Source organism: Staurois parvus, unplaced genomic scaffold, assembly GCF_062004578.1.
Source record: "Staurois parvus isolate SC_StPar_1 unplaced genomic scaffold, SC_StPar_1.0 ptg000130l, whole genome shotgun sequence".
Classification (NCBI taxonomy): domain Eukaryota; kingdom Metazoa; phylum Chordata; class Amphibia; order Anura; family Ranidae; genus Staurois; species Staurois parvus.
In genome coordinates, this window is record NW_028317926.1 from 4,911,032 (window position 1) to 4,926,226 (window position 15,195).

Consider the following 15,195-nt stretch of genomic DNA (forward strand, 5'->3'; position numbering starts at 1 on the left):
GGTAAGATATTCTTGGCAAGTAGTAAATGAGCTTTAAAATAAACCCTTGCTGACCTATGTAGTTGCAGGCACCGTGGAGAAAATCATACTCAAATTTTACAGCAGAGGCATGAAAATTGCAGCTAATCAGGCCTACTTATTAAAGAAACTTGGGTTTTTCTATAGGCACATCCTAAATATTAGAATACAGAAACTAGTTTACATAGCTCTACAGCGGTTCCGTGAGTGGCTGTCAATTTACCTGTATTGTTGCAGATTATGGATGGGATTGTACTGGTACAGTGAACTATACCTGTTTTGCTCTCTCTCTAAAGTAGCAAATGATTTTGCAGTATTTCTAAGTTAAGTGGTCACAGAGAGGTTGGCACACAGCTGAACAAATTGCAGAAGCCAGTACCCGAAAAACATGGTGCTTAAAATGTTACAGAGTTAACTAGAATTGTGTCTGTAGATTAATTTCTTCGCTATCTCTTTTTAAATCATTTCTTCTAACTTCTACATCACTTGCCCACTCTCTGAATAAAGCAGAGTTCTATGCAAATAGATAGATATACAGTTAACTTACATATAGTATTCCAGAATTAACCAGTACACTGACGCTTCTGTGGCCTCCATGGTCTGGAACGATTAATGGACCTAATGGACACCCGCAGGGGGATGATAATTAAGCAATTAAGTATGTGTTGAGATGGAAATGATGGAGAAACATATACAGCTGCGGCCGTGATGGTGGTACATGGCTGACCGAAGCTTGGGAAACACTATCCTTAAGCAGGCCATAGACGGTTCAAATCTTTGCCAGTTCAGAAGGGACCTGCCAACATTCGAACCATGTATGGGCAGGATAATTGTACAAGTTTTTTTGTTGGTTGCAGGAAAGAAAATTGCACCATCTATGGCCAGCTTTACTGCAAAGTGCACCTTTCCTGAAGAAGTATGAAGGCTGCCCTTCCTAAAATTACTTTTTGAAACTACGAGTTACCTGTCTGTCTTGCTCATCTAATGGCTTCAGTACTTGAAAAAACAAAAATTAAAACTGAAGTGCTACACCACTGCTAAGACGTAGAGGGGGAGATTTGCTAAAACTGGAGCACTCAGAATCTGGTGTATCTGTGCATGGAATCTAATCAGCATTTAACTTCAGCTTGTTCAATTAAGCTTTAGCAATTAAACTTGGAAGCTGATTGGTTTCTATGCAGAGCTGCACCAGATTTCACATTCTCCAGTTTTAGTAAATATTCCCCACAGGTACAACTTTATTCCAATAAAAGTCACGGGGACATTACAAAAAGTAAAAGTAGCTAAACGGCTACTTTGTGGATTGGCATTCTGACTCTTAGTCCTCGTGCACACTGGACATTTTTACTGCTGCTATTTTTGGCTTTTGGTATTTTGTTCTACAGCCAGTAAACTCCACAGCATGTTTTCGTATGTGTCCATGCACACGTAGGCTTTAATCAGTGTTTTTGGCTGGAAAAAACCCCCAGAACTAGTGGGTTTCTAGAGGAGGTTTTTAGCTGTAAAAACGCTCTAACACTGATAACTGCGTAAGAACGTTGCTAACAGGCGTTTTTGGGCTTTTTTTTTTAAGCAAAAAGTTTATTTAATTTTTTTGTGTAAAAGATGCTAAAAAAAACGCAAACGTGGAAAAATACGGCTAAACGCTAATGACAAAATAATTCTGAAAAACTTGCATTTTAACGCGACTTTACACTGCTAACGCTACCAGCTAAAATGTCCAGTATGCATGGAGCCTTATAGCAATAAAGTTGTATATGGACCTCTTAGCAGCGTTGTGGCACATCAGTTTAAATTTTTTTACAATATACTTCAAGACAATGAGACTGTTCACTTTTGAGAAATTTCCTGTTAATTCCAGTTGCATCTCCAGGAGAGGAAGTGAAGGGAAATTTTCCTAACCAGATATCATCAGAAAAAAATAACCTAATATTGATTTTCTACTCTCTTCCTTATTTAACCATTTCTACTAAAAAAAAAATTACTACACATACAATTAAAAAATTTGCTAATATGTTTGTAAAGGTACAAGAAGCAAGACATAATCGAGATGATGAGGCAGTTAAAAAGGCTGTGAATGACTATGATGAAGCCCTAGAAAAGTAAGTTATTAGAATTTATATACATTTGTGTTGATAAGGATCTGTGGAAACATTAGAGCTCATGGAGACTTTTTACAACTGTACCACTAATGATTTTTTCATTTACAGTATATATACATTTTTTTATATATGTATATTTACACTTTTTATACATGCCAATTTGTTTTCCAAACATTAATTTAACATAAAAATGCTTGACACCTGAGGATACAGACACAGACAGTAGATACAGCATTTTTTTTTAAAGTCCAGCTATATAGAGTTCTCACTGCAAGTTGTAGTTCTGAATACAAACCAATAATTCTGTGAGCACAATCTTCTAGTACAGTCACACATCTCATCGGCTCCTAGGAAAGCAGTCATACTGGGGTAGATGTGGAGCATGCCTTCCCTACCTCCACTTAACATCGAATGTGCCAGCTGGGGTGGCACCATCTCAGGTATTAGTTACATTTATTATTTATTTACATATGTTTCTAATTTGTTTTATGATGTTTCTGTATATATGATTTGTGTGATCTTTAGCTCTTACTTATTTTCTCCTTTAGTGCAGAGCAGCAGTACTCTTTTTGGTGCACATTTACATTATTTATTATTACATGAGGTTTAATGTAGTTATAAAGCCTAAACATTTGCTACCCTAATGCATTCCATGCATTAAGGTAAAAAATGGTTAGGCATCAGTGTCGTCCCTTTTACTTACCTGAGCCATCATTCCATCCAGCACTGTGCATGTTAGCAGCTTTTCTCTCCCCTCACTTCCTGGTCTCACAGGCTTTGCTGAGGCAGCAGGGAGTGGGGGGTGAGCGGCTTTCTGTGGGGGCAGTCATCGGAGAGGGAGGAGCCATGAAGGCCAGCGGGGACCCGAGAAGAGGAGGATCAGGGCTGCTCTGTGCAATTCCATTGCACAGAGTGGGTAAGTATAAACTTCTTTGTTAATAAAACAAATACAACCACTTTAGGACCTTTCACATGGGTGGACTGATCAGGTTTGCTTGCCTGTTTTTCAGGCGGACCCGATCGGACCATCCAGTGTTCTTTATGGGGAGGCAGATGTAAACGGAAAAATGAGTTTTTAGCAGACTGAATGCAGGCAGTGTAAAGACAGATGGATGGGGATCCTTTCCCTATCCATCTAGCAGATCGGATGACAGCCGGATGTAAATAGAAAGGTGGTCCGCCCGCCCCATAGTGAACAGTGGGCCGTGTCCATGTTCACTCAATCGGAGCGTCCACAGACCTATCATCCGCCTGCTCAGAGGGGATCTGTGGACAGTTCCTCCTCCAAGCAGGCTGATCCACTTGGGAGTCTGCCCGTGTGAAAGGGGCTTTAATATGTACTGTAGTTTGTATGCTTATTTGATTAGTTTACTAGTTCCTTATTAGATGTTGCTGTTTTGATGAGAGGCCTGGGTTTCTTTCTCCATTGAAGATTGTCTGTCTCCAATTTGAAATTTTACTTGTATATTTTTGAGTGTCAAGGCACCTGTAAAATGGGAATTATTTTAGCGGGTTATGTGTTTTCATGGCTTAGGGTTTGTGATTTACATGTTGATGATCATATAAGAAGAGTGCTATCTCTGGATCAATAGTTTGTTATATTATTTGCTCTCAGTCAGTGCCCTCATAGTCCATGTTATACACCTTTCGCCTTACGAAATTCTGCTTACCCCACTGAAACTTTTTTTTTTTTAATAAAAATACACACACTTTCTCAAGAAATATACACAGTGCAAAAACTGGCAAATTTGTAGCCTCTGTTCGTTTTGTCAAACCCCTGGTATTTAACCTATGGGTTACATTGCCTTGGTGTTGACTCTTGCTTTGGCAAATAATTTACTTTATTTTACTGCATCGTACAAATTGCAGTGTTGTCCATTGACCCATAAAAACACTCAGAAATGAGCTGTCACCCGTCTATCTATAGTGCTTGGAGGAAATCTGGTATTTGCTTTATAGTAACTGATGTTTTATGTACAGATTAAGATAACACAGACTACAGCTAATTATTTTACCCTTTTATCTGGCTATGGAAAGACTGAATTCTGCACAATTGATGTTTTCAATTTTAATCCAAGTAGCTTACATTCAACCATTAAAATGAACAAATACCAAAAAAAACTGGTTCTGGTCATTTATTGAATTATTATTCCATCAGCATACTGAGGACTAAGGTTAGATGACTTATAAGCAGAAGTAGGCATTTGCCATTTAATATATATATATATATATATATATATATACATATATACACACACACACACACATGTATATATATATATATATATATATATATATATATATATATATATATATATATACACACACACACACACACTTTGCAGAGCATGTTCTTCCCAAGTATTTTGGAGATATTCAGTTTTCTAGACACTTTTTTTTGACAGAAAACACTATTTTCTTTATTCGAGAGAAGAAAAAAACAATTGCTTTGTGTAAATCTTTAATTTTAACATTGATTTGCCATAAAAGAACTATGGGTGAGGGAGGGTATAGAACAGTTAGGGACTGTAGGCTGATTGATGCCAACTAAGTCAACTGGAAGAATGAGAGGTCCTTATACCATTTCCTGTGCTTTTCACCTCACCATCACTAAACTTGGGGACCCCTATGAAAGTGGACCTAATTGAAGAGATGACTTTACAAAAGACACTAGCACACTTATAAGCTAACCAGCAAAAAGAAACCTAACTAAATTATTTCCATTGGCAGTTTTCCCTTTTTTGCTAGCTGCAAACAGATGAAAGGGGTTGCCTTTCTTGCTTTTCTGTAACCTATTAGAAAGGTGGTGAACAAGATGGTAGCTACATAGGCTGTGTTGAGTCTTGTAAGTGCCCCCTGGAGTGGTTCTCCCTATGCAGTTATTAGCTGCCATCTTGGCCTCTGTTTGATCTGCAGTTGCCATGCTGATGCACATGTGATCAGTTATGACACCAGCCATTTGATGGCTTGACAGTTCAGTTAAGAGCTCAAGCAACAGTGATGGTTATCATTAATGCCATGCCTTGAATGTAACTCTTTTAGGGGACCGTTAAATCATTGGGTTTATTTACACTTTAACTTGCTCTTCTACTGGACACTACAAAATGTAGCAATTTGATGCAATTGGAACAATCTTTTATTATATTTGCTTCTTTATTGTGCATTCTAGATATATACCTGTTCTGATGGCCCAGGCAAAGATTTACTGGAACTTGGAGAACTATCAGGAGGTGGAAAAAACCTTCCGTAAATCAGTGGAGTTCTGCAGTGAGCATGATGTGTGGAAGCTGAATGTGGCTCATGTTCTGTTTATGCAGGAAAATAAATACAAAGAAGCGATTGGTTTCTATGAGCCAATTGTGAAAAAGCACTATGACAATGTAAGTATCCTCTGCTTTTAATGAGATCTTTTCCTTTTTTCCTCCATTTTTCACAGCTATTAAGACAGTATTTAACTCCTACTTTCTGTAAATGTCTTAGGGACAGGAAAGGAAAAGCTACCAAAGGGGACACAGAATGTAAAAAAAAATACCATTGCCCACTATATCCAAAACGTGTCCCAGGTGGTTATGCCACAATGTGTTCATATGCAAAGTGTGTATGTATGTATATATATATATATATATATATATATATATGCTACTGTATGTACTGCTGCTAAACTCAAACAAAAACTTTAAATGCCTATATATTACTACAACTAATGGATATATATACTGTAAAGTGTGTGTGTATGTATATAGAGTATTGTGCAGACGTTTTAGGCAGAAGTGGGAAAATGCTATAAATTAGAAATTATTTCAGAAATAGAAGTACTAATAGTTTCTTTTAATCAATTAACAAAATGGAAAGTAAACACAAAGAAGAGAAATCCAAACCAAACCCTTTCCCTTCAGAACAGCAACAATTCTAGGTAGATGCCTATCCATCATGCCATACCATCAGGGAGGCATGTGATTGGCCCCAAATTTATTCTGCAGCAAGACCACCACCCCGAACATATAGCCAATGTCATTAGGAACCATCTTCAATGTAAAGAAGAACAAGGAGTCCTGGAAGTGATGGTTTGGCCCCCTTAGAGCCCTAATCTAGCCATCATTGAGTCTGTTTGGGATTACATGAAGAGACAGAAGGATTTGAGGCAGCCTACATCCATAGAAGATCTGTGGTTAGTTCTCCAAGATGTTTGGAACAACCTACCTACCTTGAGTTCCTTCAAAATCTGTCTGTACAAACTCTCTGTACCTAGAAGAATTGATGCTGTTTTGAAGGCAAAGGGTGTAAGGCAAAGGGCAGTTGCACCAAATATTGATTTGATTTGTATTTCTCTACTGTTCATTTACTTTCCAGTTTGTTAACTGATAAAAATAAATTACTAATACTTCTATATCTTAAAGCATTTTTCATTTACAGCATTTTTTCACACCTGGCTAAGTTTTGGAAAGAGTAGGGATTTGTTTGATAGTTGTGGTAAGAGTAGGGATGGGTTAGAACAAGTTTTTATTCCTGTCTGTGTCCCTGCTAGAAGATCATTTTCCCTCAGTTTGGAGAGATTTCCTCTCACTTCCTGTTATGTCTTAGGGACAGGAAAGGAAGGAAAATCTACAAAAGGGGGACACAATGTAAAAAAAGCCATTACCCGCTCTATTCAAAACAAAAGAAAATGGTTTTGACTATAGATACACTTTAACCACCTTCTGCCCGCCATATAGTAAAATGACGAGCGCAAGGTGGTTCTCTCGTTCTGATAGGACGTCCTTCCATTCTCACCGCGCATGCGCGGCTCAGGGAGTGCGCAGTGCGGCGATTGCCGGTGCGCTGTGTCCCTCGGACACAGCGGATCACGGAAAAAGCCGAAGATGTCGGCTCCGTCATGTGATCAGCTGTGTCCAATCACAGCTGATCACATGTAAACACGGAAATGCCGGTTATCGGCATTTCTCTCCTCTCGAGCTGTCGCGCTGACAGCTCGTGAGGAGAGGAGAGCCGGTAATCAGCTTTCCGCGGAGGGGACATGTACACTGATCATCAGGGCACTGATGAGCAGTGTGCCCTGATGATCAGTGTGGCCCAGAAGTGCCACCTGTCAGTGTCCATCAGTGCCAGCAGTCAGTGCTTATCAGTGCCACGTGCCAGTGCCACATCAATGCCACATATCAGTGCATACCAGTGCATATCAATGCCACATATCAGTGCCCATCTGAGCTGCCTTTCAATGTCACCCATAAGTGCCAGTCAGTGCCGCCTATCAGTGCTGCCTAACAGTGCCAGTCAGTGCTGCCTAACAGTGCCAGTCAGTGCCGCCTAACAGTGCCAGTCTGTGCCGCCTAACAGTGCCATATATCAGTGTCATGTATCAGTGCTGCCTTTCAGTGCCCATCAGTGATGGCTGTCAATGCCCATCAGTGCAACCTACCAGTGACTCCTCATCAATGCCACCTATCAGTGTCCATCAGTGCAGCCTATCAGTGCCCATCACTGCAGCCTCATTAGCGCACATCAGTGAAGGAGAAAAATCACTTATTTACAAAATTGTATAACAAAAACTAAGAAAAAACTTTTTTTTTCAAAATTTTCAGTAGTTTTTGGTTTAAGAAAAAATAAAAATCCCAGAGGTGATTAAATACCACCAAAAGAAAGCTCAATCTGTCTCAAAAAAATGATAAAAATTTCATACGGGTACAGTGTTGCATGACCACGCAATTGTCATTCAAAGTGTGATAGCGCTGAAAGCTGGAAATTGGCCTGGGCAGGAAGGGGGTATAAGTGCCCAGTAGGCTAGTGGTTAAAGCTCAATCCCAAGCAAATAGAACACCAAATCATGCAGGTATGTGTTCATTAAAATAATTAGGTGTAATTATAAAAGCAGTTAGTGTACGTGCTGCAATTTGACTGATGTCAGCCTCTGGCATTTCCCTGTACAGCAGAGCTCAGATTGGGAGAGGGAAAGGTGGCACAAGTAGCTAATTATTTGTTCTGCAGTGATCACGTGGTAACAAGGAACATGCTGATGTGGAGAAAGCAGAGTGAGCAGATCAGTCTGCTGCTTCTCCTTTTACCATCCCATAAAAGGCTTCGGGTGGGGACAAGACCTAGTAGGAGGGCTCTATGCTGGCTTTGATGTGTGGCAGGACTATGTAGATCTAAAGCAGGGGTCTCCAAACTGCGGCCCGAGGGCCGGATGTGGCCCTTTGCTAGCATTTAACCGGCCCTTCGGGCACTATTCCTCCCAATGATATGAGGTACTACTCCTTCCTCTGACACCAACAAAGGGACACTATTTCTTACACTGATACCAATGATGGCGCATTATTCCACCCATGAATACCAATGATGGGTATTAATGGGAGGAATAGTAGCCCATGTTTAATTTTCACTGATGCTGGGCCTGGGACATTCTCTACTGGTCACAATCCTGCCCTCCTAAAGTGTGAAGGACAATAAACCAGCCCTTTGTTTGAAAAGTTTGGAGACCCCTGATCTAAAGGATGAATGCACACAATACAGTTCTTTGGTAGGTTCATATGTTTGCTGTTGGCCTGAAGTTCCATTTTAAGATTGTTTCTGCTCAGGTTTAAAAATAATTTTCAAAAGGTTACACAAGTTCTGCTCTGATTCATTAGCATTTTACTGTCTTCTTTCATTACTTTCAACCATTACATTAAACCAAACGATTGAAGATCAGATTGAATTCTTACAATATATTTGGAGATTGATCAGTTGCTTAAATCAACCTTTGGCAAATGCTCTCTTTCTATTACTGTTTACTGAAGCATATGCATCATCTTTGCATAATTTTTCTCCTGTGCACCTCAGCTGGGACAGTGTAACATTGAAGAATGTCCTTGCAAGAGAAAAGTTTCGGTAAACTGAGCGTTTGTCCGTTTTTGTTTTAATATTTTCTCCATTGCTTTGGTTGCATGGCTTTTCAGAGTGCTTGCCTCTGTACAGTGTGTTGTTCTTTCTCAGACCTGCAAGTATGCACTTTGCCTATCACAGCCTGACATTTATCTGTTTAAATGGCTCTCATAGTGGACTTGTCTAATGACCATGTTGCTGTATAGATAATATGAATTTTTTTCATAGGATGGAAGGTATAGTAATTCAGTTTTTCACAGTTTATTCTCTTGCCTTATCTATGCTGCACTTCTAAGGCTGTTGCATTTGGTCTCATGAGCACCACTCCTTTGTTATTACTAAAATAATAACGGACACAGTGAAACACCGATCGTCGGACGGGACCTCTGTACGAGGTCCCGATCATGTGATCACTGATTGGCCAATCAGTGATCACATGCAAAGTAGTAAGCAAGATGTCACTTGTGACATCATTGCTTACTACGTGTGAAATCTGTGAATGATCACAGAGGTCACATGGTACAAGGCTATTCACAACAGCTTTGTACCATGTGACAAGCTCTGACCAATCACAGCTCTCACAGTATTTCTCAATGGCTGCAAGAATGCAGACAGAGAGAAAGAGAAATGATTGCTTTTACATCCTATATGGGTGTAAAAGCAATCACTGTAAAAAAAAAAAAAATCTTCATCACCCCCCACAAGTAGTATAGTGTCACTATGGTGACACTGTACTGCTAGGGTGACAGTATGTAAAAAAAAAAACATAAATAATATTATAAAAAAATAAAATGAAAATGTAAAAAAAATGTTTCAAAATTATCATTTTTGGTTATAAACTAATTTGGTGAACTTTTTTTTTTTTACTAAAAAGATAACGGAATACATTTTGGCCAAGATTTATGATGAAATATTATTTATTTGCAAATTTCTTAAGAAAAACTCTTTTTCAAAATTTTTGGACTTTTTCATTTACATAGCAAAAAAAAAATAAAATCCCAGCGATTAATAAATACCACCAAAATAAAGCTTTATCTGTCCCAAAATAATGGTAAAAAATTAATATGGGTACAGTGTTGCATGACCGCGCAATTGTCATTCAAAGTGTGATAGCGCTGAAAGCTGAAAATTGCCCTGGACAGGAAGGGAGTAAAAGTGTCCAGACAGGAAGCGGTTAAAGGCATCAGAGAAGCATACTGAAAGCTTTGTAAATGGTTTGTAAAAGTTTCTGTGCATACAGCTCTTATAAAAGCTGAAGCTTGTGTGTACTAGGCCATAGTATTAAACATACAAACCTTAAAGCGGTTCTAAAGGCTAAAGGTGTTTTACCTCTCTCCCTTTAAGAGACTGCTTCTAATCTCTGCTTGTTCCCTCTATGAAAGACACCTGGTAGCCAAAAATCCTGCAGAATGATAGCAGATCAAATACTTATTTCCCTCATGAACATGCAAATCAGTGCATAATTTGCTAGACATGCATTTCTTTTGAATTTTTTGTTGCTATTCTGTCTCTGTGATACACTACACCTACCATTCAATTTTTAGACTGATCATTTCTTTGTGAGTGTGCAAACATCCAAAATCAGCAGGGGATCAAATACTTATTTCCTTATTTATATATATATATATATTTATATATATATATATATATATATATATAATATAGCTTTGTTTTACAAATTTAATCTCCAAACACTGAAAGGTTTCTTCACAGTGAGAGCTATGAATATGTGGAATCAACTCCCTCAAGAGTTGGTTCTGGCCAGCTCAGTGGATTGCTTTAAAAAAGGCCTGGATTCTTTCTTGGATGCACAGAACTGGAACTGGATACTAACATTTATAGGTAAAGTTGATCCAGGGAATATCTGATTGCCTCCCGGGGGATCAGGAAGGATTTTTTTTCCCCAGCAGGAGCAAATTGGATCATGCTTTGTTGGGGGTTTTGTTTGCCCTCCTCTGGATCAACTGTGGGTATAGGATGTATTATTTTTTTTTTCTATGGTTGAAATGGATGGACTTTTGTCTTTTTTCAGCCAGACTAACTATGTAACCATGTAACAAATAAACATAACACTATGAGTTTTCACAGAGCTGTACAGAAGGAAAGAGAGGGATTGTGTCGCTGGTCTGACATACTCACTTATAAAAATAGCTACTGAGCTCCATTATGGCTCAATGCTACTAGCAGTTGTGGGTGGCAAACGCTGTTGAGACATGTTTCTACTGCCTCCCCTTAAAGTGGTTGTAAAGGCTGAAGGTTTTTTTAACCTTCATGCATTCTTTGCATGAAGGTTTAAAAAGTTCAGTGTGCTGCTCCCCATGCAGCCCCTCCAAGTACTTACCTGAGCCCGAACTTCATCCAGCACTTCACACAGGAGCCCTGGCTCTCCTGGGTCACTCTCTCCTCATTGGTTGAGATGCAACAGTGTCCCCTGCTGCAGTCAATTGCAGCCAGTGAGGAAGGAGCAGGGATGGGACTGAGCCACACTCTGTGTCCCATAGATACACAGAGCTGGCTCGGGGGCGAGCATGCATGAGCTGGACAGGGCTGTACACAATGCCACAGCTGCAATGCTTTGCTTCACAGCTGCTGTAAAAATTAAAATCATTCAAGTAATGGGACCGCACCACAGATGTGTGTAATTTAGTAATGGACCATTTCCAAGGTCAAAACCGCCAGTGAGGAGGTGACACATCGTCTTCTCACCACCTGTGAAGCACCTCTTAAATGTAACACTGTGGATCTCTTTTGAGAGGGGAGGCAAAGTCTGCCACATGTCTGAATTTGAACAGCGGGATTTGTATAGCAGTAGGCAAGGAAAAACTGGAAAACATGTGAAAAAAGGAGCCTAAGCCCTGGTTCACACTGAATGTTTCCATTGCTGACTATTGGGTGTGACTGTCATGCAGTTTGAACTGTCAAATCGCATGGCAAGTCGCATCAGTGTGAACGAGGGCTAAGGCTAGGTTCAAATCTATGCAGATTGCGGATTGTGTGATTTCACAGTTAATTTTGCATTTTTGAACATGCGTTTTTGATGCTTTTTTTGGGGGGGGGGGTTGAATTTGATGCGACTTTGGATGCATGCAACTTTGATGTGACTTTCATGCGGCTTTGGATGGGTGCAACTTTGATGTTTCTTTGATGCGACTTTCGTGCAGCTTTTCTTTTTTTTTTGCTGATAGGAAAGTATAACAGTTCTGTTCATGTAGTGCAACTTTGGTGTGACTTGAGTGCCAGAGAGTGTAAAGTTGCATCAAATCTCACCCACCCAAAGTCGCACGCATCCAAAGTCCCTTCAAAGTCAGTACTTTCCTATTGGGAAAAAAAAACGCAACACTTGCGTTTTTGGTACGGGTCCATTGAAGTCTAGTACACACAAAACACAATCTGCTGTGTGAAAAAGTCCCTAACCCTTACCCAAAAATGATCAGCTCAAAATGCACAGATGTTAACTAGAAATAGGAAATCATGTTAAGTGGACTGTAGTGCATTTCTGCAAGCTGGAAAATGCACTGAAATCCACATAAGTATGAACCTAGGGTAAAGGTACATAATATTTCATTTTTACCCAAGCAAAAATGGGAAAATATATAATAAAAATTATTTTTAGACCGGACTATAATAAATTTAATTACAAAACCATACATTCCCCATAAAAGTTCTTTAATTGAACATAGAATTATGCATATGGAAAGAGAACAAAATTATTGCTATTGCACACATATAAATGGTGCACAGTGACCTTGGTCAGATACTATGAGCACCATCCAGTCACATTGGGTGAGAACTTTGTACTCCTTCAATGTCCATTATCAAAAATCATCTCTTTAACCACTTCAAGTCTGGATACTTTCACCCCCTTCCTGTTAAGGCCAATTTTCAGCTTTCAGTGCTATCACACTTTGAATGACAATTGTGCAGTCATGCAACACTGTACCCATATGAATCTTTTGGCATTTATTTGAGACAGATAAAACTTTATTTTGGTGGTATTTATTCACCACTGGGATTTAAATTTTTTTTTTTGCTATGTAAATGAAAAAGTCAAAAATTTTGTAAAAAAGTGTTTTTCTTATAAGATTTTTCAAATAAATAATCTTTCTTCATAAATCTTGGCCACAATTTATTCAGTTATCTTTTTATTAAAAAAAAAAAAACCCCAAATTAGTTTATAACCAAAAATTATAATTTTTCTATTTTTTTTCTTTACATGTTTTTTTTTTATATTATTATTTATTTTTTTTTGGGGGGGGGGGGGGTTTGTTAACATACTGTCACCCTAGCAGTACAGTGTCACCATATTGACAGTGTACTACTTGTGGGTGGTGATGAAGATTTTTTTTTTTTTTTTTTAACACTGATTGCTTTTACACCCATAAAGGCTGTAAAAGTAATCCTTTCTCCTTCTCTCTGACTGCATTCTTGCGGCCATTGAGAAATACTGTGAGAGCTGTGATTGGTCACAGCTTGTCACAAGGCTGTTGTGAATAGCCGTGTACCATGTGACCTCTGTGATCATTCACAGATTTCACACGTAGTAAGCAATGTCAGAAGTGACATCTTGCTTACAACTATTTATGTGATCACTGATTGGCCAATCAGTGATCACATGAATCGGGACCTCACACAGAGGTCCCCTACAGAAATCGGCGTTCTGCTATGTCCTCCGGACACAGGGGGCACCTGATCGCAGTGCCGCGCACTCTCTGGAAGTGTGCACAGGCTGTAAATGCGGGCGCCGTTTATAAACTGCAACCCGCCCCTGCACTGCTCCCGTCCTGCCGTTTATGTACATGGGCCAGATGGGAAGTGGTTAACTGATTCAGTAAGAACAGAAATTCATTACAATTACCTAGAAAATGCTTTATGTTGAGCAGTAATGCATCTGCTATATTTTACTTAACTGGGTTGGGTTTCTTAGCTTATGAACCTTTAAATGGCACTCACTACCTTCTAGGAACAGGTTATATTGGGAATCGCACATGAACACACCATGCGTTCCTGTGCGATTTACATGCGATTTGCAATTGGATAGGCTGAAATTGCACTGCACTAAAAGTAGTGCATTCACTACTTTTGGAAACTCACATGGTACTTCTATACCATGCGATCTGGTGTGGGCAAACACACTGCTGTTGTGACCTGTGTTTGGCATGTTGTTAACTTAATATTGACACCCAAAGTTTTGAATGTGGTGCGGGAAACGCGGACGGAATGCAGCTTTCCATCACCATGTTCTGGTGTGAACTGGCCGATAAGCAATAATTTTACAAGACAATTTTTTCAGATTTGTGTTATTGGTAAAAATAGAGAGCTGTGTGTTAGCCAATGGAGGGAGTTCTCAGAGGTTCAATGCAATATCTCATAACATCTGTTGAGATAAAATATCAAGACTCTTATTGCCATCCAAATTGTTGACCTTTAGGAGGGACTAGAAACATAAATCTTGGCTTTGTCTTCATACATGTATGATATTCAAATCAATCGATTTTGTAATCTATAATACAGTGTTGTATTGTATATAGTTTGTACTGTTTTTAGTGTATTACTTATTTTAAGATGAAACACAAGCTTTGTCAGTGGCCTTCATGTAATAGCACATTCATTGTTCCTGTCCAAATGATAACTTGTATACACGTATGGTTTCATAATAAAATGTATCGTAAGTTCTGATTAAACATCCTTATTTTTGTCTTTTTTTCAGATCCTAAATGTCAGTGCAATTGTTCTTGCAAATCTGTGTGTTTCCTACATTATGACAAGTCAAAATGATCTGGTATGCTTTTGTTATGATTATTATAATTTTTTTAAAGGCTACATTCACCTGAAGCATGTTACACATTATGCCCATATAAGGGGCTAACGTGACAATCTCCAGCACCTAATGCAAGTGTACAATCCAAACGCACACGTTCCTGTGTTAAAAATGGCTGCGTGTATAAGTGGGCGCTGCTGTGACCACCGGCTGGAGCTGAACAGAATCCGCAAGCGAGAATGTCACCAGCACACCGAGGATCACCAATATGTGGCCAAAAGTTTTAATGAACGATCACATAGTTACAGCAAGGCAACATTTCGGAGTTGCACAGGACCCCTTCATCAGACGTGACAAATTGTGACAGAAACTGGAAAACTATTTACCACCAATCAGAGTGAAGTAAAATGAGCCCGTCCCCGGCCCATGATATCATGTTTCCTCCAAAAACGTATTACA

General features: G+C 39.2%; 1 protein-coding gene across 2 annotated transcripts in view; it reads left to right on the forward strand.

The window, feature by feature from the left end:
* Positions 1-15,195, forward strand: part of LOC149466432 (intraflagellar transport protein 70A) — a 97,567-nt gene that overhangs the window by 69,744 nt on the left and 12,628 nt on the right. The window contains exons 13-16 of one of the 2 annotated variants that reach the window (XM_089672536.1): positions 2,044-2,120; positions 5,290-5,500; positions 8,937-8,984; positions 14,686-14,757. In XM_089672536.1, the coding sequence (XP_089528662.1) occupies positions 2,044-2,120; positions 5,290-5,500; positions 8,937-8,984; positions 14,686-14,757 (408 nt within the window). The remainder of the gene's footprint in view (positions 1-2,043; positions 2,121-5,289; positions 5,501-8,936; positions 8,985-14,685; positions 14,758-15,195) is intronic. The other variant, XM_089672537.1, reaches the window with a different exon arrangement.